Raw genomic sequence first — 21,562 nt, forward strand, 5'->3', positions numbered from 1 at the left:
AATGTAATTTTTTGATTTTTTGGCTTTTTTAATTCCATTCAAATTGACGCTAAACGTTCAAAAATCCAAATTATTGAAAAACCTCGATGTCACTAAAATTCTACATTTTATATTCTCTGTGCTCGTGCATTTGAGAAGCGCGATTAATGGCTTGGGAAAAAGAGCATAAAAATGAAGTTAATACCACAATATGAAATAACTCAAGACAATTGTATTAAAGAAAACACTTTTTAGTTCAGTTGAACCATCTTTTCAAAACAGTGTTACTTACAGCACTTGTATTGTATAAATTACTGTTTGGTAAAAACAATAAAAATTAATTTTAATCTCATACAGCTATTTTTTATTATAAGGCACTATTTTATCTTAAAGTTTCGTAATACATCTTCTGCCAATTTATTCAAGGCATCAAAATCTTCATGAATATAGGCTCTCCAGTACTTGCATTTATACCATTGCAATGCGGGGTAACGTGGACTTTGAATTCCGTGGAAAATCCGAGAAATACTGTGACTGTTAAATCGTTCGTCTCCATAACTTAAAATCAAATTTTCTATACTTTTTTTGATATTCTCTGCATCAGTTAGTGTCGTCTGCAATAAAATAAGAAAAATTAATTAAAATTGCTTGGTGATAATGTTGCAGAAACTCTCTATAGAGTCAAGCACCTTTTTGTTAATAGGATAATAGCAACGAAACTTAAAAGAGCAGAGTCGCGCTGGTGTGCTTTATTCAGGCATGATTTTTTATATCTGGTACCACTTTCAAACGCACACATAGACACTAGATTAATTCGAAAAAATCAAAATTCTTTAAAACCTTCATTTTCCTATCGTAATGTCTTCAATATCACTCAAAGTAAAATTCCTGTAAAGTTCAGCTCTAAATATTAAGTTTTAGAGGTCGCTTAAGGAGCATTTTGATTTTCAATTCAAAACTGATTCGATAATCCACTTTTTGTCTACACATTTTTGAGCCTATGTCAAAAAGATTTAACAACGATGAGAGTATTTTTCTGAATCCAGCGGCAAATTGAGATTGATGCTTTGATTCGGGTGTTATAAGCAATTTTTAAAATCTGGTTTTTCTTAATTCGAGAAAAGTGTATTCTTTTTCCAAGAAAACACCCCACTATGATTACCTGCGGAAAAAATTTCAAGGAACTGTTTGATAGGTTTTAGTCTCACCTTTCTAATTCAGTATTCAGATTTCAAAAAGCCCTTCAATTTTACGTAGGTACATTTGCTTTTGTGGAATGCGGTTTTGTAGCTCAAAATTGAGTAATTCGGCTTCGAGTTATCGAAAAACCAAGTTTTTTCTCACTCTTAATCATATTCCGAGGAATTTATTGGAGCTACTAGGCCCAAATTTTGGATAAGTTACACCAAAAAAGTAAACTTAAATTTTGTCTCTTTTTCTGTCTATACGGACTGAAAATGAATTGTCGAATTTTCTTTAATATTTAGAGCTTAAATTTACAGAATTTTCATTTTTAGTGATAATAAAGACATTAAGATATCGAAGTTCTGTAGACATTCGATTTTTTCGAATCAGACTAATACACACGCTTTTCACATTCACATCGCCTGCACACTGAGCGCAACCAACGCCCACAAACTGTAAATGCTCAAATACGCCTAATACTTGAATTGCGTGACAAAATAACTTTTTCTGTCTAACACTCTAAAAAACAGACCTATCAATTTTGACTCATAATTATATTCTGCTTTTTAAAATATGTACGAATCAGTTATTAATTATGACTTACGTGATTTGTAATTCCATCGGTTTTCATAACATTTTCTTGGAAATAAGTTTGAATAGATTTTCTCAACTCAACTGACTTCATCTGTACATCCTCAGATACTGCCATGCACTGATCTACAGTTTCAAAACTCAATTTTTGGCTTATGGAAGAAATAGATTCAAGTTTTTGAAGACGAAGGTTTTTTTGCATTATATTCTGTTTCATTAAAGTTGCAACTATTTCATTTAATACATCTTCTGATAAATTTCCATATACTTTCATGTGAAATCCAAGCGTATTAAATTCAACAGATAAAGATGGTAGTCCAGATTTTGTGATAGCTTTAAATAGAAAATTACATATTTGGATAAATAATTTGAAATTAAAAATTGCATACTTCTCTGTCGCAACAAAAGATGCTAGAAGGCAAGTTATGTGAAAAGAGAACTGATTATTCCGTGTTTACTTATACCAACGAGGAGACCACTTCAGATACGGGTCATGAAATGTTCTGGAAATTAATATGGGATCTACTGGCACATAATGTTGAATTCCATTACGATTAATTTAATTCAATGGGGCCTGTCTATCATTTTTAAGAATAATATTAATTTTAATTGAAGCTAAATTGAAAAAACGTGCTTTTTTATAATAATATTTCAACCTGGTTTGATACTAATTCCTACTATCTTGGTACATTATATTAAACTACTTACACATTTTTAAGTTAAGAGGACTGACCTGTATTAAAAGCTTAAATTCAGCTTCAGCTAAAAATAGCTATATAAATCGAAATAGTGGAAATTTTTTTTGTGATAGTAAAATATGTTCATTCTACACCATATTGACCAAAAAAATCTCCTACCCAAGCTCTAAAATACCAATTACATCACTTTTTTCATAAGACGAAATATTGTGTTATAAATCACTTGCCATATGATCTTGAAAAGAGTTTTTCATCAACATTGGTCAATGGGGTCTCAAAATCTTCAGAAAAGTACCCTCAACCACCTAAGCGGAGCAGAATTTTGAAAAATTGCTTACAACTTTATATGCACGTCAAAATGTGCCAATTTTTAAGAAAATTAATATTTTATCAATACTAGAAGCCATATTTAAGCTCTTGGAAGAGAAACAAACTTTTGATTTTTGGATCCAGATTTTTGGATGAAGGTACTTTTCTGCAGATTCATTAATATGTGCCAATAAACATCAAAAAAACTTCAGGACATTTAGTGATCCGCATCTCATGCGGGATCTTCATTGTAAATTACTTGACATTATCATAACTTTCTTTTGTCTTCTTACCTGTTTCAAATTCCAATCTTTTCAGATCTTGAATGATTTTTTGAAATGTCCACCCGAGGGAACGTGCTATTTGAAGAATAGGTATCTTAATTTCAGATATATTTTCCGTATAATTTTTATAAACCTTCATTTGGTTGATAGCTGCAGATAATGATGAAGACTGGAAAAAATAATAAAAATAAAATAAGCAAATGCATAAAAAGTACTACTAATTTTTATAATTTCAGAATCCTGTAGGACTCCTGTAGATATTTCGCCGGATCCTACAGGAAATTTTTTCAAGGGCCGCTGGAGTAATTCTGCACTCGGCCAACTTTGGTTTCGTCTCTGGATCATAAAAAATCTTAAAAAATTTTCCAGGTAGCTAATTACGGAAGGGTTTAGAGGTAAAAATAGAATCGATATTCAAGGTGACGCTAAAGAACTATATTATGAAGTCACCGAAATTAGGATAAAAATGTAAACATGTTAATCGTTTAATATTTTCATAAAACGCTGAGTTTCATCTAGGTTTATATATATTATACCCAGTTGAAAATAATTGCATGGATATCCACGTGGAAATCCACGAACATTAGTAATCCACGTGGATCGTACAGGGATTCCACGTGGATCGATCATAAAGTAAATTACCAGGTGAAAATCATGCCAAATCGTTTTCAGGTAGTTAAATTTTCCGTGTGAGAATATCATCCGGGTAGCCTATTTTTGGCTCCAGGTCAGAACTGAACTTTGCGATAACGACTACCCGAAGAAAGTTATCTGCCGAGTCCGGATCCCAACCTAGCAGGGACGGACTGGCTATAGGGAATTTGGGAATTTTCCCGGTGGGCCGTCAGCGAAACCGCCACCTAGAACGATTTTTTGGGACGCTTTAGTAGTCGATAGGTAAAATCATAAATAGAAAAGAGAAAGGGCAAACGGCGGCAACTCGCGAACGCACGCACTGCTGTCGCATCGATAAGAAACAACTGAGAGAAAAAAATCGCGCGCGGTATCGATGATGCGCACTAACGACTGAATGAAGCGATCTGCTGCTTTCTGCGGAGAATGGGAAAACCGCGAACTACGGCTATACATGAATCGTGCTGCGCTGCCACCCAACATTTCAAAATAATACAATAGCGCAAACATTAAGTAGTCAACACTGCTATGCGCCGCGCCGTTACCCGTTTATTTTTGTGTAGAAGTGAGTGTGCTGTACGTTTCACTGTTTGTCATCTCATTGTTTGTCTAGTGCTAATAATTTTAATCGAAAATGCTTCCCAGATCAAAAGTTATTAGAAAAAAAGAAAAAGGTGGTGCAGAGAAAACAAGAGAGAAGAATTTGAAAATGATGTTTAGTGCAGCGAATAAAAACCGTAACATAGAAGAATATTTTTCTCAAAATAACTCAGTTACATCGACTAAGCAAAAGCATCGCATTAGTGAAGTGCAGATTAATGAAGCAATTGATTTGACTACGAGTCAAATCTCGCAAATTAATTTTATAGAAAACAATCAAGATCAATTTCCAAAAACTGCCCGAGCGATTGAAAAAGACAATGATAAAAATCTGTCGAATCTAGATGTCATTGAAGAAGATGATTCTGAAAAAACTGATACTGAAGAATTCAATTATTTTAGTAAACCTAATGCGCAAGATCTTAAAAAGTTCCTTTAATATCATCCTCAAAAATGTACGACAGATAATGTAATCGAAAAAATGTTCAATTACGCTGATGGGTCACAGATACTTTGGCCTACTTACGATGGAAAAAATAATGTATTATATTGCTTTGTTTGCCTAGCTTTTGCAAACGTAAATGAAAACAACAGTTTTACAAGAGGCTTCACTGATCGAAAACGCATTTATACAAGAGTTGATGAACACGAGAAAAGCCTAATTCATAAGAACTGCGTCGAGGCATACATTCTTCAGCAAAAAGAAGCGAATGTATCAGTTATGATTTTTAAAAATTTAAACGACAAGCGGCGTGAGGAGGTTTTAGCTAACCAGAAAATAATCGAGAGTGTTTTTGACGTATTAAAGATAGTTGGTAAATATAGTGGTCCAAATTTCTATTCTGTTTTGTTTTTAATGAATAACATAATTTATTACTTTTTAAATCTGTAGGAAAAAACCAATTGTCATATAGAGAGAATAAAAACGAAGCCGCTTGGAGTCTACATAATGGAGATAATAATGATAACTTCTTGAATATTTTGATGTTAGTTTCGAAATATTTTCCATCATTAAAAAGCCACATAGATCAGTGCTATGAAATTAGCAAAAAAAAAAAATATCAAAGCCACCTGGAAAAATAGGACGAGGGATCTTCGTGACGATGATTTCCAAAACTACAGTTAATAACATCCTCACAATCATTAACAAATTTTTAAAAGCCATTATCGCAAAAGAAACAAATAAGTCCGAAATGTTCTCAATCCAAGTAGATAGTACCCAAGACATTACGTCGAAAGATCAATGCTCGATAATTCTTCGTTATTTGAATACTGATCAACCAATTGAAAGGTTGTTGGGCGTTGTGCAATGTACAGACTCATCTGGTGAAAGCATTAAAAATCTTGTGATAAAAGAACTAGTATCAAACAACATTGATTTTAAAAAATGTATAGGAAGCTCTACTGATGGAGCCTCGAATATGAGGGGGGAGTATAAAGGATTTCAAGCTTGGCTTGCAGCAGAAATTCTTTTATCCGTACGTGTGTGGTGTTACGCTCACATTTTAAATTTAGTAATATCTGATACAATAAGTGAGTCAATTTTTTGCGTTTCGCTCTTCGGATTACTGAATAAAACTGCTGCATTTTTGAAAGAGTCGTATGTGAGGATGGAGATTTGGGAGTCGATTTTGGCTGAAAAAGATAGATGAAGACTCAATTTGATCGGCGAAACAAGATGGTGGGCAAAAGATGCAGCACTGGTGAAAATTTTTGGTACTAGTGGACATAAGGAAAACTCATTGCTTGTGGATCTTTTGATCATATTTGAAGCTACGGAAGCAAATTCCAAAACGAAACCAGATGATCGCTCAAGTGCCAAGGCCTTTAGAGAAGCATTTTTAAAATACGAGTCAATTTTGACAGCGTTTGTTTTACGTGCCTTATTTGATCAAACAACGCACTTGTCTAAATATTTACAAACTGATAGTTTAGATATTTTAAAAGCCTTCAATATGGTCAAGTCGACTGTAAAAAATGTTGAAAAAATACGCGATGAATTCAAAACAATTAAAGAAGAAGCCGATCAATTTATCAAATGGGCAAATCAAGAATTGGAAGAGCGGGACGCAAAGTCCACCATAGAAACTACCTTTTCGCATCTTAGACCTAGAAGAAAAAAACGCATGGATGGAAAAAAAATCCACGATCACATTATTGAAGATCCCGAAGATAAATATCGGATTAAAACTTTCAATGTAATCATCGATAATGCAATAAGCGCAATGAGCGAGCGCTTCGACATTTTAAATAACACCTTTTATGCAGACCTATGTTTACTAGATCCGCGTGAATTTGAAATAATTGTAGAAAAAGGATTAAAATCTCCAGCTCTTGAAACTCTCGCGGAAAAATTATTGCCTTTTTATTCAACTTTTGATGTTATTACAATAGCTGAAAACCTCAGGTTAGAGCTGTCAAAATTGGAATGTGATACAATCATCTTCACTCGAAGAGTATGAGATGAATACAGTATGCGGCGAGGAGGACGAGGATGAGGAAGAAGAGGTTTTAATCTTAACGGACAGTGTAAATAAAAAAAACATGAGTCATGTAAGAACTGTTGCATATGTGCGTATAAATTACTAAAAAAATATAATATGTTAACGGGAAGTTTCCCAAATATTAGTATTGCATATAGATATATGTTAACTTTATCTTTTACTCAAGTTGCATGCGAAAGAAGCTTCAATTACTTAAAAAATATTAAAACTAGGCTTAGGAGTAAAATGAACCAAGATAAATTGGAGACTTTCATGCTCATGGCTGTGGAGAGCGATATTTTAGAGCAAATCGAAGTGGATAGCGTTATAGACGAACTAGCTAATAAGAGTAAGTACCCAGCTTACCCGGCCGGACTGGCCATAGGGAATTTGGGAGAAATCCCGGTGGGCCGCTCACGGCCAGGGCCGCACCTTATAAAACTCCCGAAGAAAAATTCTATCCCGGTCCGTCCCTGCAACCTAGTACCCATCCAGAATTACAAATTATAGAATTACAAATAGTTTTTCTTTTGTGGTACTATAAATATAATATGATATTAAAAGAACTTGAAAAAAATGCATACACACTTCTCATTAATATAACTGCTTCGATAGCTTTTGTATAATCAATGAATAGCTCAAGTGGTAGGGAGCTGGACTGTAACCGACAGATCACCGGTTCAAGCCCAGGAATCCCTGTATGATCCACGTGGACATCAGCGCAATTTTTTTTCAACTGGGTAATCATACCAATAACTGCGAATAATGCATGAAAATCAATTTTATTTTATTTTAAGGGGACCGACCTGTGTTAAAAGCTTAAATTCAGCTTCAGCTAAAAATAGCTATATGAATCGAAATAATCGAAATTTTTTTTTTTGATAGTTAAATATGTTCATTCTACACCAGATTGACCAAAAACAACTTCTACCCAAGCTCTGAAATACCAATTACATCACTTTTTTCATAAGACGAAATATTGTGTAATAAATCACTTGCTGCATGATCTTGAAAAGAGTTTTTCATCAATATTGACCTATGGGGTCTCAAAATCTTCAGAAAAGTACTCTCGTCCACCTAAGCGGAGCCGAATTTTGAAAAATTGCGTACAACTTTACATACACGTCAAAATGTGCCAATTTTTGAGAAAATTAGTATTTTATCAACACTAGAAGCCATATTAAAGCTCTTGGAAGAAAAACAAACTTTTTTTTTCAAATTCTGCTCCGCTTAAGTGGATTAGGGTACTTTTCTGAAGATTTTGAGACCCCATAGATCAATATTGATGAAAACCCTTAAAAAATTTCCTATAGGATCTCGCGAAATTCCTACAGGAGTCCTATAGGATTCCAATAGGAATTTCGCGGGATCCTATTGGAAATTTTTATAAGGGAAGCTCACGTCAGAATCACGTGGCAAGTGAATCCTATTATAATATTAAGTATTATGAAAAAATAAGCGTAATTGGCATTTCAGAGCTTGGATAGAAGTTTTTTTTGGTCAATCAGGTGTCTAATAAACATATTTTACGATCACAAAAAAAAATTTCCAATATTTCAATTTATATAGCGATTTTTTGAATTTAAGCTTTTAAGACAGGTCGGTCCCCTTAAGGGGCATTGGGTCCAAATCAGTTCAATGCATAAACCATAAATGACTATGTGTTATAAAGTATAAAACATCTACTCACTTTTTTCTGTGCTAGTTGTATAGCTTGATATCCACTTTTACTTTTGACAGTGGCATACATGAATGCTTGAGGTAGTAAATTTATATATTTACGAAAATAAATCTGCATATAACATAAGAGAGTGACAATCATTTCTTCAGATAGATCCAATGTTAATATGGTGTCTTCAATAGAAAATATAACTTCATGTCCACGACAAATCTCAGTCGAACAGTCACACGTATGTGTAGTAAAAACTTTTTGTACTAAATATTTTACACTTTGTTTATTGATAACATTCGCAAAAATATGACGCAAAATCTCTTGTTCATTAATTTTAAGCTGAAAAAATTAGAAAATTAAAATCATTTGAAGCGCTCAAAAAAAAATTTAAAAGATTTAATATAAATTCCACTTAGAAACTCAAATAGAGAATGTGTTTTGTGATTCAACGCACTGGTATTCAATCAGCTGATACTATCTTGCAACTATTCTTGAAAGAAATACAAGGAGTATCAGCTCATTAATTAATAATCAAGGGAAATTTTTTGTATGTGCTTCACGTATATATGGCGTAAGAAAAGTTCATATAATTTTAACCATCCTTATTGAAATGCCCAAACAACTCATGCCGTTAAGAGGGAGAAGCAGTTTTAAACAAGAGGTGGGAAACTTATTTATGGTCACCTTAATTTCAGCTACTTAAAAAAAATAATAAAAATTGCAAAAAATTAAAAATGTCGTTTTTACATAATAATTTTTCGAGAGAAAAAATTTGTATCATCCAGTTATCAAACTTCCGTCGGATCACCATGGAGGACGCGTCTGACAATAGAAGTCTAATGAATGCAACGCGGAACACATCAGGGGTGCGATAAGTAGAAATGGTGAGCCCGATCAATGGAATGAGTGGTGGCGGTAGTATTGAGGGGAGCGCGACAAAATCTCCGCTGACAAAATCTCCCGCGACACAATCTCCTCGACTAAATCTCCATGACATAATCTCCGGGGACAAAATCTCAGCTGAATTTTATTTTATATTTTTCTATTTATTACATTTTTTTGGTATGTGTATAAGTGTGTTTTGGATGCGTGATAGTGTATTGGAATGCATGATAGTGGGATTGGTATGTGTATAAGTGTGTTTGGGATGCGTGATAGTGTGTTTGGGATGCGTGATAGTGTGTTGGGATGCGTGATAGTGTTTTTTCGTGCCTGTTTTTTTCCCGGGAAATTATGTCCTGGAGATTTTGTCGGTAACCCAGTATTGAGTGGGTAACAGGATGAGTTAGTGTATCGTGCAGAGACCTTAGAGGTCAATGGACGACGCTAATCAAAAAGAATTACGAAGAAACCAGGAAGATCTAGAGCGTATTATGATGGGGAAGCTCGAGAGAGATAAACGAAGAATACACGTAGCGATCGCGAAAAAGAGAGGTAGTTAGGGCTGGGGGCAAGTATCGGAGAAGGTTCACGTTAACCACGCAGAGTAGTATTTCCGAAGGAGTTGGCGAAAGCAAACGGGCAAAATTCGTCATGTAACATTTGCGGGATGGAACCGAACCACCTCAACAACATTCGTGGCCGCACAGTCGGATCGCAAAGTTAAAAACAGTCACATGTGCTCTTACTAGGAAGGCGAAAATTAAATTATAGACTTCCTGTAGAGAAAATTCAGTTTTTTCATTATGATTTAAAAAACAAATTGAGTTAGCTTAGTATTTCAAAGAAAAAATAAATTATAATTTCGGGGGCTGTATCTACTTGTTTTATGTCAGTACACTTTTTAATTACAAATTGATTCCGACAAATACTAATCTAGAATCCGAAATCGGAAAGGTTGTTTTGTTAATTTAGAAGCTAAGGTCTAATTCACACGTTGTGTTTCCATGTTTCAAGTTAAGTTAGATTAAGATCAGTTATTTATTACTCGCGTTTGTGACGATATAAATTTCACGGGAAAGAGTTTTAGTACAGTATCAATAAGTTAACTATATATTTAATATCATTTTTCTAACCTCGGGAGATAAGAACATGTGACAAAAGGCCGGTTTTCCGTCTCTACCAGCCCGCCCGACTTCTTGTACATAGTTTTCTAAACTAGATGGCATATTATAATGGATCACTGATCTTATGTCTGGCTTATTGATTCCCATTCCAAATGCCACAGTAGCAACTATGATAGGAATTTCACCTTTCATGAAAGCGGTTTGTACAGATCTTCTTTTTTGTGCGGTAAGTCCAGCATGGTAAGGTTCAGCAATATTTGATATCAACTTATTTTCGATGAATGAGGCCTGCCTTAGTGACGTTCGCAACACATTTGAAATTTTAAAACAATCTTCTCTCCGAGTACAGTATACTATCATGGAGTTATGTTGTTCTTTCAATCTGTGTTTCACAAATTTGATTAATGCATCTTCTTTTTGAATATCTTTTGAAATCGTTAATGTTAAATTACTTGGAAAAGAGCTATGCAATATTACTCCAGCATTATTATCTTTTATCTCAAATAAAGTTGTCAATTCTGCGATTATAGAAGAGCTGGCGGTAGCAGTTATTCCCATAAAACGATTGACACCAAGAACTTCTTTTAAAACATTGCAAACAATTAAATAAGATGGCCTAAAATTATGCGACCATTGTGAAAGACAATGAACTTCGTCTATACAAACAAAAGATATAGTTGCTACGGATTGAATATATTTTATAAAATAAGTAGCACAGCCATTCGCTGCAATTGTTTCAGGAGAAACAAATAAAACATCTATTTTACAATCTTTTAAATCCTTTAAGACTTTTTTACGTTTTGCGGAACTAAGGTTGGAGCTATAACTTGCTGCAGATAAGAATTTGGGAAGATTTGCTAGTTGATCATCTATCAATGATAAAAGTGGTGATATAACTAGGGTTAAACATTTTGATCGTTTAGAATAAATGAACGCAGGCAACTGATAGCAGAACGATTTTCCACTTCCCGTGTGAGAAATGATCAAAGTTGATGAGCCGGAAAGTATGTTCATAATAGCTTTTTCTTGACCTGGACGAAAACTTTCATAACCGAACAAATGTAATGATTCAAATATTTCTTTCGGAGTATCTGAAACATAAAAGTCACCATGATCAATTTAATATTTTAAAATTCATTTACTCATGAAATTCTTGTTGGATGATCATTTTTTTGCTTTACTTTTGAATACTGTCGTACCCTTTTAAAACATGTCGTAAACCTTTAGACACTGGAGATTCGGTAAAAAAAGACTTTATTTTTATCAAAATTCATGCCCTTAAAGGGTCTTTATACACACTCAGTCGATAACAAATACATAATAATTTTGTACCCATTTTTTTTATTTTCTAGGCAACCATTAAACTTGAAATTTCGTGAAAATGATTATGAAACTTATAAAAATTTGCCTATGTCGTTAGTTTTCAATTAAATGACCTATACTTTTGAACAAACTTGATTTTCAATTATCCCCCTTTTATAAACTAAAAAGTAACAGATTCTCAAACACATGTTTAAAATGCTTTTCTTAAACAGTTTATTGAAATCTAATGACATAGGCACATTATATAAGTTTCATAATCACTCCCACGAAATTTCAAGTTTAATGGTTGCCTATTTGGTACAAAATAATATCAGTATGTCGGTATTTGTCCATCTGTAATGAGAACCCTTTATTCTGAAGTTACAGCAGTATCTTTTAAAAAGTAGCAGTGCTAATTTTTTACATAGTAAATAAAGATATAAATAATCGTGAAAATTAAATATATATAATGATGAAAATGATAAAAAACATTCCATGAAAAAGAACTTGCCAAAAAAATCCATAAACGAAAAAAGTTTAAAATTAGTAAATGTCCGGGTAGGAATTTTTCAGCGTTTTTGGAGGATTTTTCGGTTATAAAAATATCATTTTCCTGTAGAATTTACGTTTTACACATTTTTATGGCAATGACAAAAAGAGAGAACGAAAGTGAAAAATTGATTATCATTTGATGAAGCAACTGTATCAGAATACCTCAGAACAAAGGTGGCAAAAAATTATCAAAAACAAATCAAGATTCATATAGATTTCAAGTTATTCGGATATTTTCAGGGTTTATGAGCAATTTTCTTGATTAATACACGAATATTGTACAATCGATTACTTCGATTAGCCTATTAATAATGAAATATATAAATTTTACATTACCAGGAATTTTTCCATTTTGTTCAAGTTCAAAATAGGGTTTAATTTGAACTGAATCATTTTGGGTGAGTTTTACTGTCTCTTCGTCTAGTATATTATTTGAAAATTTCTGAAAACATACATTTTATTATTAGGAGTATATGAAAACAAGTTTAAATTTTATTAATTTTTAAGTATATCATGATTTATAATCCTGTTAAAAATTGTAGTGGATTTCCTTGTAGATTGTGGTCTGAAATATATAAGGAAATCGATATAGAGTGGAGTGAATTCCATAAAAAAATTTGAATTTCCAAGTCTAAAAATTTACGTCGATTTTTTGCTCATTATTCACTTGAAATTCCATGTGGATGTATGTGTCGGTTCCATACGGATTTTCAGGCCAAAGTCCATATCGAAATCTACTATTTTTTTCAACAGTACGGGAATATAAATTTTTGATACTGCATGTGGAAAGTTCGTTTTTCGAAGTCAGTAGGATGCTTCGAAAGTAAAGGATCCCGTTGTCGTGGCTACAGCGTGCGGAAAGTTCGTAAGCGAGCGGAAAAACGAACTTTCCGCACGCTGTATCAAAAAATAGTATACTCAACTGAACACCTACTTTCCGCAGTCGTTGCGTAATCTACTATTTTCGACCTGAAAATCTATTTGAAAATCTGTATGGAGATTCACTCCACTAGATGCTGATTTCCATATGGATTTCTAGGTAAAAATCCAAATGAAAATCCACTATTTTTTTCAACAGAGAATCTTCATTTTTTTAAATAAAATCACATGATAGTAGCAGTACTTATACTTGACAACACAAAACTTATGATGGTCTTAACTGAACATTTAATTCAACTTATATGCAGTGCTTTTGTAGTTATTATTTATAAATTAAGATGTCAATAATTAAAGAATATCTTTCATAAAAAATGTTACCTACTCTTTTTGTAATTAAAAATATTCACAACAGTATTTCTTTATTCTATCTACGTTTGATTGGTACTTCTTGACCTTTGATATATTTCCGCTACGAGGCGAATGTAAAACAATCCAATCAATTAAATAATAATAAAATTATATTAAATTATTATAATACGCAAATTGTACTAATACGCGATGCAAGTTTGAAAACAATAGTCAACAAGTAGCCCAATAAATGCTGACCCCGACAACTCACAGAAAGATGAACTTAAAATATAAGATCGTATGTTTTTCCGTTTTTGCAATATAGTACTGCTCATTCATTCATAATCACTCACTTTTGAAATAATGCCCTGTTAATGTATATTATTATTTTATTTTTATATCAATAAAATCGAGAAATTATAAAAAAAAAGCCGACTGAATGAACAAGGACTTTTGTGACAAGTTTTTAGTATGAAAAAGAGTAGTAAAGATTTGTACATACCAGCGGCCCGAAAGTAACATTTCCCGGCCGCTGCGCTAAACGGGATATTAATATTTTCGGGCCACTGGATATGTAAAATAGCGTACTGGCCTATAAAAGAAAAAGAAAGCACCACGCTAATGCTTATTTCACGTGCTCTGGGACTTTTCTGTTTTTCCTGGCTTAGAGCAGTAATAAACTATTTATGAAGGGATAGTCTAGAGTTCGACCTGTTACTGGATATTTAATTGCATAATTAATTGAATTATAATTATTAAAAAATAATTAAAACTTATAATCACCTGGTCAATTAAATTTTCTTCGTAAATTGAATTACTGTCATTATTGAGTAAATTTTCTAATTCAGTTAATTCAAAATTTTCTTGAGTTCTCTTCAGACTTTTTGAATTCGAACATGAATTGTATGAATCGAATTTTATTGATTTATCTCTATTCTGTTTCCATTGTTTATTTTTAAATGTCGCATAATTAAAAGGTTTTTTACCTCCAGAATATTTTTTTTTCTTTAAATTGACTTTAATGAAATTATCATTTTTACCTTTGGGTCGGTCATAAGGTGAATCATATTTTTTATTGGATATAAAAGGGCATAAATTGTCATCAGTCGCTGAAATATGATTTGAGTGTACAGTAAGATTAAAATCATCTGAATTAGTTTTTGCATTATTGCTCGGCTTTGAATTATTTGGCTGTCCATTAATTAACAAACCATTACTATTCAAATTTTCAGATAAATTAAATTTTTTTGTTGACAATTCTAAACCAGGTACTTTTTCCCAATCATTCATTTTCGAAGTACAAGCAGCTGAATTTTCTCCATCGCCCAAAATAGGTTTCTTCTTTAAGGAATTCTTCAGAACTTTATCATCATTATTTTCTAGTGAAATTGCTGTGATTTCTAAGGCAATTTTCTTTGACGGTTGTTCAACGTAATTATCATATGAATCATCCCCAGGCCGAGGCCTTTTATTGTTGCTTATACTATTACACTGTTGAAGATCATCTTCGGTGTCCATTAATGAACTAAGTTCATCTGACGTTTTGAAAGACATTTTACCTGTTACCTTATTATTTTCATACGTATTTTCGTTTGTATGAAAAGTAATGGTTGAATCAAAAGACGCTTTCAGGCATTTATTCGTGATTTGTTGAGTTGTATTAAATCGTTGAATTAGCGTCGTATTTGTGTTTTCGGTGGATATTACTTTGAGCGAAGTATTTTTCAATGTGGGCGAATTAATCTCAAAAGAATTATCATCAATCTGCAGTTTTATATTATGGATATCCTCAGAAGATTTAGTTCTAGAAGTATGAATATCATTTTTTACATAATTTCTAAAACTATTGATTTTTTTAGGAGGCTTTAACGAAATAGGAGAATCTGATTTTTTTTTTAAATTAGCCTTTGCAACTTCTTGAATCTTCGGTTTTAATTTTAATGAATCATTCCATATCGCACCAGAAGATGGTTGCTGGATAGATAGAGAATTATTGGCACTTTTAGAATCATATTTATTTTGTGCTAACAACATTTTATATCTCGTATAAACATTGAAGGAATTTTCAATATCTTCACCCGCAAACTTGACATCATTCTGTAACAGATGAAAATATACATAATATAATTTTTTTTTATAATATATTTCAACGTTGAGACAGAGTAGAATTGAGTTACACCGGACCAGGTGAAATGAAAAGTAAATCGTGCTTGAGAGTTTGTATAGGATGACTGTTGGGTCGGATCGTCTCACTCGGGATTGTATTTGTGACCACTGATGTTCTGATAAAGTGCACGTCACCAGGGGCGCGGTAACTCAATCGGTGCGCTCTGAAAGTTACGATGGTTGATGAAAAACAGGACTCGACAGAACACCCGCGAATACGGAGGTTAGCCTTCAAACAAATTGTAGAGAAAGTTCTCTTCTTTCCAAAACCGAGCTGCACAATAGAAGTAGCCAGTCATTTTCTTAATATTTTTTGGATAAAAAACGCAAAAATACGAATTTTTCGGCTCTTTTTCACACTTTTTAGGGTTAGCACACGACAAGCCAGCTAACTTAAGGGTTAAAACATAAATTTTTTTATTAAATTTTTTGATAGGATTTTTTGTTTTCTTTCTATTGCATTTTTCAAAACTCCAAAATTTTGCTTTTTTGTCAAGATACATCTGTTTCCATGAGCTTTTTTTTTATACTTTACGTGCAAAATTTTTTCTTTTTTTGCTTTATGTGGCAAGTTATGTTTTTGGTTACTTGTCGTAATTCAGAACATCAATCCTTATGGCCACTACCTCGAGTGAGACGATCGAACACACAGATTGCTCTGCATGAACAGTTAAGTAATCGTCCCACCCATGGTAATGGCTGTAAGCATTTATGTTCTGAAGCTCAATCGGTACCCTTTGAAAATTACGACAGGTGAACAAAAACACGACTCGCCAGAAAACGTAAATATAGAAAATATTGAACACGTAAATTATACGAAAATGGCTCACAGAAACACTTGTATCTTAGTGAAAAATGAACATTTTACAGTTCTAAAGAATTCAATGGAAAAGGGAAGAAAAATCCTACCCAAAGATTTAATAATAGTATATTATGATACGTGTGACTTAAGCAGGCCATTATTGCACGGCACGGTTAGCACCCGAGCGAAGCGAGGGTGCTAGTGCCGTGTTAAGAATGGGCTACTTGAGTCATAAGTATCATACGTTTTTTTATAGCACTGTGCTAAATTCAAGTTTAGGCCCCCTTTGGCGAGATATAAGGTGCTCATAATAGCGTTGCGGTGTGAGGTTAGCGCACGAGCGTAGCGAGTGCGATAGGCACGCCGCGGTGCAATAATGAGCAGCTTAAGTCACGGCAAAGCGTGCCTTAAACGTGAACTTTAGCCACGCAGTGCTATAAAAAATTTTTAGGTTAATGAGTAATCAAAGCGAATTAGGGGCTCCACCTATGTTAGCCTATATGAGCAATTCCGGAATTTAGTGTCGAATTTTTTGACTAAAAAAGGAAACAATTTTTTTTGTTGGACGCATACTATGAACATTGGGTATTGTTCTTGACGGTCATAGGAAGCTGAAAAAATGCGTGACCATGAAATTTAAAGATAGGTAATTTTTTTCTGGCTACTTTTATGTTTTAGGGCCCGAAAAGTCATGTTTTCGCGAAAATACGACAATTCACTCAATTTCTAAGTGGCTAAAAAAGTATCAAAACCCATTCAAAAAAAGTGACTGATTACTCCATTCGATAGGAAATTTTCTCAGCTTTCCGTTGGTGATAACAGATTTTTCGATACATTGCATATTCACCGAGAAAATCACCGCCAAACATGCCGAGCTAAATATCTCGAAAAAATTAGTACGGAAAAAGTGCTTTTTATGGTTTATTTTTTATTTTTTCTTACGAAAATTGAATATTTCGGAAAATCTGATACTACCATGAAAAATCTGAGAAAATTTCCAATCGAAACCATATCTTCATTTATTTTTTTGGTCGAATTACAATGATATTCAAGCGAATTTCTTTTACTTTGTTCGCTGTTTTCTGTTCCCGAGCTGTTTAATCGCGGTCGCGAAGTTTTCAGCGTTGTGCGGCTCGCTACAATCAAAACTCGCTCATAATTCGACGGAAAAAAAATAAAGATATGCTTTCCGATTGTAGTATCAGATTTTCCGAAATATTCGATTTTCATAAGAAAAAATAAAAAATAAACCATAAAAAGCACTTTTTCCGTACTGATTTTTTCGAGATATTTAGCTCGGCACCTTTGGTGGTGATTTTCTCGGTGAATATGCAATGTATCGAACAATCTGATATCACCATCGGAAAGCTGAGAAAATTTCCTATCGAATGAAGTAATCAGTCACTTTTTTAAAATGAGTTTTGATACTTTTTCAGCCACTTAGAAATTGAGTGAATTGTCGTATTTACGCGAAAACATGACTTTTCGGGCCCTAAAACACAAAAGTAGCCAGAAAAAAATTACCTATCTTTAAATTTCATGTTCACGCATTTTTTTTACGTTCCTATGACCTTCAAGAACAATACCCAATGTTCATAGTATGCGTCCAAGGAAAAAAAAATTGTTCCGTTTTTAGTCAAAAAATCCGAAACTAAATAACGGAATCGCTCATATACATAATACAATTGTTATCATTGACGCTTATCGGCGTATATTGTGCAAACAGGCGTTTTCCATTAAGCTGTGTTTACGTTTTCTGCTAGGAACCGAATCGTTTTACATTTAGTGTACACATTAATGGCTGTAATTTGGTAACAAGCAACAAAACGTAAATCTAGTGAAGTAGGGGCTCTGCCTATTCAAAACCATGTGCTATTGTTATTATTGTCGCACATACTCAACACATGGACAGCCCTTATAATACTGCATCAACATTTTTACAATAATAACATCAGTGGATGAGCCAATGCAGAATTAATTATTTTCAAGACTTTTGATTTGACTAACTAAATACCAATAACTCATCGTAATTGTATAATGTGCAATATTTTTTTTAAAGTCTACTGCAGTTTTATGTTTTAAATAGTAAGAAAAATTTACAGAAAATTGGTAGCGAATTCAATTTTTAGTTTGCTTTTTACAATTTATTGGTAAATTCTACTAATAAATCAGTAACTTTGACTAAGTGTATAGAAAAAAATACTGAAAGAGTTTTGTTAAAATTATAAGTGTCATTTAGAGATTTTCTCATGAAGCTTTAAGAATATCAAAAAGAATGGATAATTTTACTTTAAAAAATTTCCAATTCTAATAATTTTCTTCCAAGAAATATTTAGTACTCTATGTCTAAGCCCATATCTTCATTTTTATTGTGTTAATGTCATGTCCATTGACGATTAAGATTGTAAGATGTTGTTAAAAAATATGTTTAAATGAAAACTTAGTGTTTGCGAAAGCCATTTTATAAAGATTTTATGATACACAATTTAAAAAGTTTTATTACTTTTTCTTGCAAAATAACTATTTTATGTAACGAAAATTGTTTATATATTAGCTATAATTTTTCATTTGTGATACATTTCATAACAATTAATGTTAGATGTAAACTTGAACAAACTTTTGTATTATGTTATACTTTGTATTGTATACTGCATGTAGGCATTGACAAATATTTACTCATGTGCTTTTAAAATTAGTTAATATTAAAGTTACATGCCTATGAAACTACATATAATTGTATGGTTCAGAAAAAAATTATTCATAAAAAATTATTTACAATATGAAATATTGTTGATTGATACCTTATGACTATATTTTTTTTTATTTTTTGTTGTTTACTGAACATCACCTACACCTTTTAAATATAGCTCTAAAAAAAAATTACCAATTGAATTAAAATTTGTTTTCAACTTTCTATTAATATGAAAAAAATTAAAAAACTTTCAAACTGAATTGATGAATTCATAAGTTTCAATTATGTTTATTTAAATTTATTTCTAGATTTTTTTCAAAGGTAAATATAGTATTAATTTAACATGAAATGTTGTATAAGTTTTTTAACCTTATCTGGTTTTTTCTTGTTCTGTTTAAAAAATTCATTTTGCCAACGTTTTAGTCGACTTTTATGAAACTCATACTGTTTAAAAGTTATATCACTCTCATTTAAATGATCATTATTATCATTCTTCGTCAAATCCATTTGACATAAATTTCATTACACAATAACGAATTTTCAAGACCACTTATTTACATTTTGAATTTTAAACGCGAACTATACACTCTAAGGGCCACTATAAGATTATTACTATTCAATATTCCTTTGGGAACATCTTTTCATCGATGTGACGGAACAGAAATCTATAGTGTGAGTTTCATTTTTCGTCCTTTCGAAAAAATGAATATGAAATAAAACTTGTATCATAGGTTTCTTTTATCGCTTAATAAAAAAATTAACTGAATAACTATTTTACTATATCATTTTCGTCATATGTTCAAATATCTATAAAAATTTTAATGCAAAAATATTTGCAAGTTTGGAGTGGAACATTGTGAAAAAGATACGCTGTTGCAGAATAAGGAAAATGTATAAATATATTATTATTATCCAATTTTATTCCAAAAAATATTTCGATTCTGTAATTTCCTTGAAAAAATGAACCACTTTTCGATTTTTTTTTAATCGTGTCGCAGAGCTAGAAATTAAAATTTAGATTTCTTTGAAAATTTGAGTTTTTTTTCAAGTTATTGCTTGAAATGTTTCACCCTCTTGTAATAATCTCAAACTGAATCAATCAAATTGAAATTGAAAACATGGTTCACATTCCGTTTCATAATCCAGTGAAAAAATATATACGTCGCACACATCTAGAAACATCAAACCTTCAGTCGGTATTTTTTCTATCTTTTTTCGTGAGTTGGTCTTAACATGCATCACTAACAAAATTATCATAACTTCGATCATAGGCATGTCTGCATTGAATTTTTAAATAAAACAAAAAAGGTTTGTAAACACAACTGTAATTATAACTTGAGAGTAATATTCTCCAATTCTTTCTATTAAAACCACTATTTTCGATAAATAAATTTCATTTAATAGCATGTGAATAATTTCTTGGATTCAACTCTGCAGATACATCATATAGCATTCAGTTTTTCTCTTTCTCTTGATGAAATTTAATTTTTAAATTTTTATTGGATTTATAAGGTTGGATAAATAATATAACCTTTTTTACATTTTCAGAATAGCTGTACCAAAATGTCAATTAATATTAGATGTGCAAACCCAAATGATTTACTCAACATTCAACATTGTAATTTACAATGTTTGCCTGAAAATTATCAAATGAAATATTACTTATATCATGCTTTATCATGGCCACAGTTAAGTTATGTAGCTGAAGATGAAAGAAATCAAATCGTAGGATATGTATTGGCAAAAATGGAAGAAGATTGTGAAGATAATCCTCATGGACATATAACTAGTTTAGCTGTTAAAAGATCTCACAGAAGATTAGGAATAGCTCAAAAATTGATGAATCAAGCATCAAGAGCCATGGTGGAGTGTTTTAAAGCTAAATATGTTTCTCTACATGTTAGAAGAAGTAATCGAGCTGCACTAAACTTGTACACCAACAGTCTAGATTTTGAAGTATCTGAAATTGAACCAAAATATTATGCTGATGGTGAAGATGCATATGCCATGAAAAGAGATTTAAAATCATTTAAAGAAGAGAAAGATACATCTAGTGATAACTGTTATTCTAACATTACAATAAAAAATGATGAATGTTGCTAATTAATAAAAATTTGCTTATAATTGAAATTCTGAGTTTTTCTAAATTTTTCACATTGTGTTACATTTCAAGTATTTTTCTATATGATGTAAATTTTTTATTATGATTGTGTTAATATAAAAAAAAGAGGAAAACGCAAAGTATTTAACAAACAAAGATTTTTAAAGCATACTTTTCATTGATACCCTTTTTTTTCATTTTTGGTTTTTATTTACATCTTAAAAATAATATAGCAATTTATTTTGTAGTATCTTGATTTCATAAATACAATCAATTAATC

At 32.1% G+C, this 21,562-nt stretch overlaps 2 protein-coding genes across 3 annotated transcripts; one reads left to right on the top strand and one right to left on the bottom strand.

The window, feature by feature from the left end:
• Positions 1 to 236: 236 nt before the first annotated feature.
• Positions 237 to 19,759, bottom strand: LOC106657679 (ATP-dependent DNA helicase Q4). Of its 2 annotated transcripts, none has more exons than XM_023461969.1 (8): positions 15,706 to 15,836; positions 14,305 to 15,618; positions 12,631 to 12,736; positions 10,450 to 11,531; positions 8,453 to 8,773; positions 3,056 to 3,215; positions 1,769 to 2,088; positions 237 to 593 (listed from the first exon to the last, which is right to left on the bottom strand). In XM_023461969.1, exons 2-8 carry the CDS (start codon positions 15,553 to 15,555, stop codon positions 357 to 359), a joined length of 3,477 nt encoding a protein of 1,158 aa, XP_023317737.1. In that variant the 5' UTR covers positions 15,556 to 15,618; positions 15,706 to 15,836; the 3' UTR covers positions 237 to 356. The 2 variants fall into 2 exon arrangements, with proteins under 2 accessions (XP_023317737.1, XP_014234792.1); XM_014379306.2 differs by lacking the exon at positions 15,706 to 15,836 and adding an exon at positions 19,551 to 19,759 and having other exon boundaries at positions 239 to 593.
• Positions 19,760 to 20,383: 624 nt separating this feature from the next.
• On the top strand, positions 20,384 to 21,311 carry LOC106657687 (N-alpha-acetyltransferase 11). Its single transcript, XM_014379316.2, has 2 exons — positions 20,384 to 20,489; positions 20,730 to 21,311. Exon 2 carries the CDS (start codon positions 20,745 to 20,747, stop codon positions 21,282 to 21,284), a length of 540 nt encoding a protein of 179 aa, XP_014234802.1. The 5' UTR covers positions 20,384 to 20,489; positions 20,730 to 20,744; the 3' UTR covers positions 21,285 to 21,311.
• The last annotated feature ends 251 nt before the right edge of the window (positions 21,312 to 21,562 follow it).

The sequence above is a fragment of the Trichogramma pretiosum genome, unplaced genomic scaffold (assembly GCF_000599845.2).
Source record: "Trichogramma pretiosum strain Unisexual culture from Peru unplaced genomic scaffold, Tpre_2.0 scaffold71, whole genome shotgun sequence".
Classification (NCBI taxonomy): Eukaryota; Metazoa; Arthropoda; class Insecta; order Hymenoptera; family Trichogrammatidae; genus Trichogramma; species Trichogramma pretiosum.

Excerpts from the sequence above, each read along its gene's own strand:
- LOC106657679 (XM_014379306.2), bottom strand. The coding sequence starts at position 19,688 with ATGGATTTGACGAAGAATGATAATAATGATCATTTAAATGAGAGTGAT. Across the intron at positions 3,216-8,452 it reads TACAACTAGCACAGAAAAAA|TCTTCATCATTATCTGCAGC; the intron begins GTGAGTAGATGT and ends TATTTTTTCCAG. Across the intron at positions 594-1,768 it reads CCGATGGAATTACAAATCAC|ACGACACTAACTGATGCAGA; the intron begins GTAAGTCATAAT and ends ATTTTATTGCAG.
- LOC106657687 (XM_014379316.2), top strand. The coding sequence starts at position 20,745 with ATGTCAATTAATATTAGATGTGCAAACCCAAATGATTTACTCAACATT.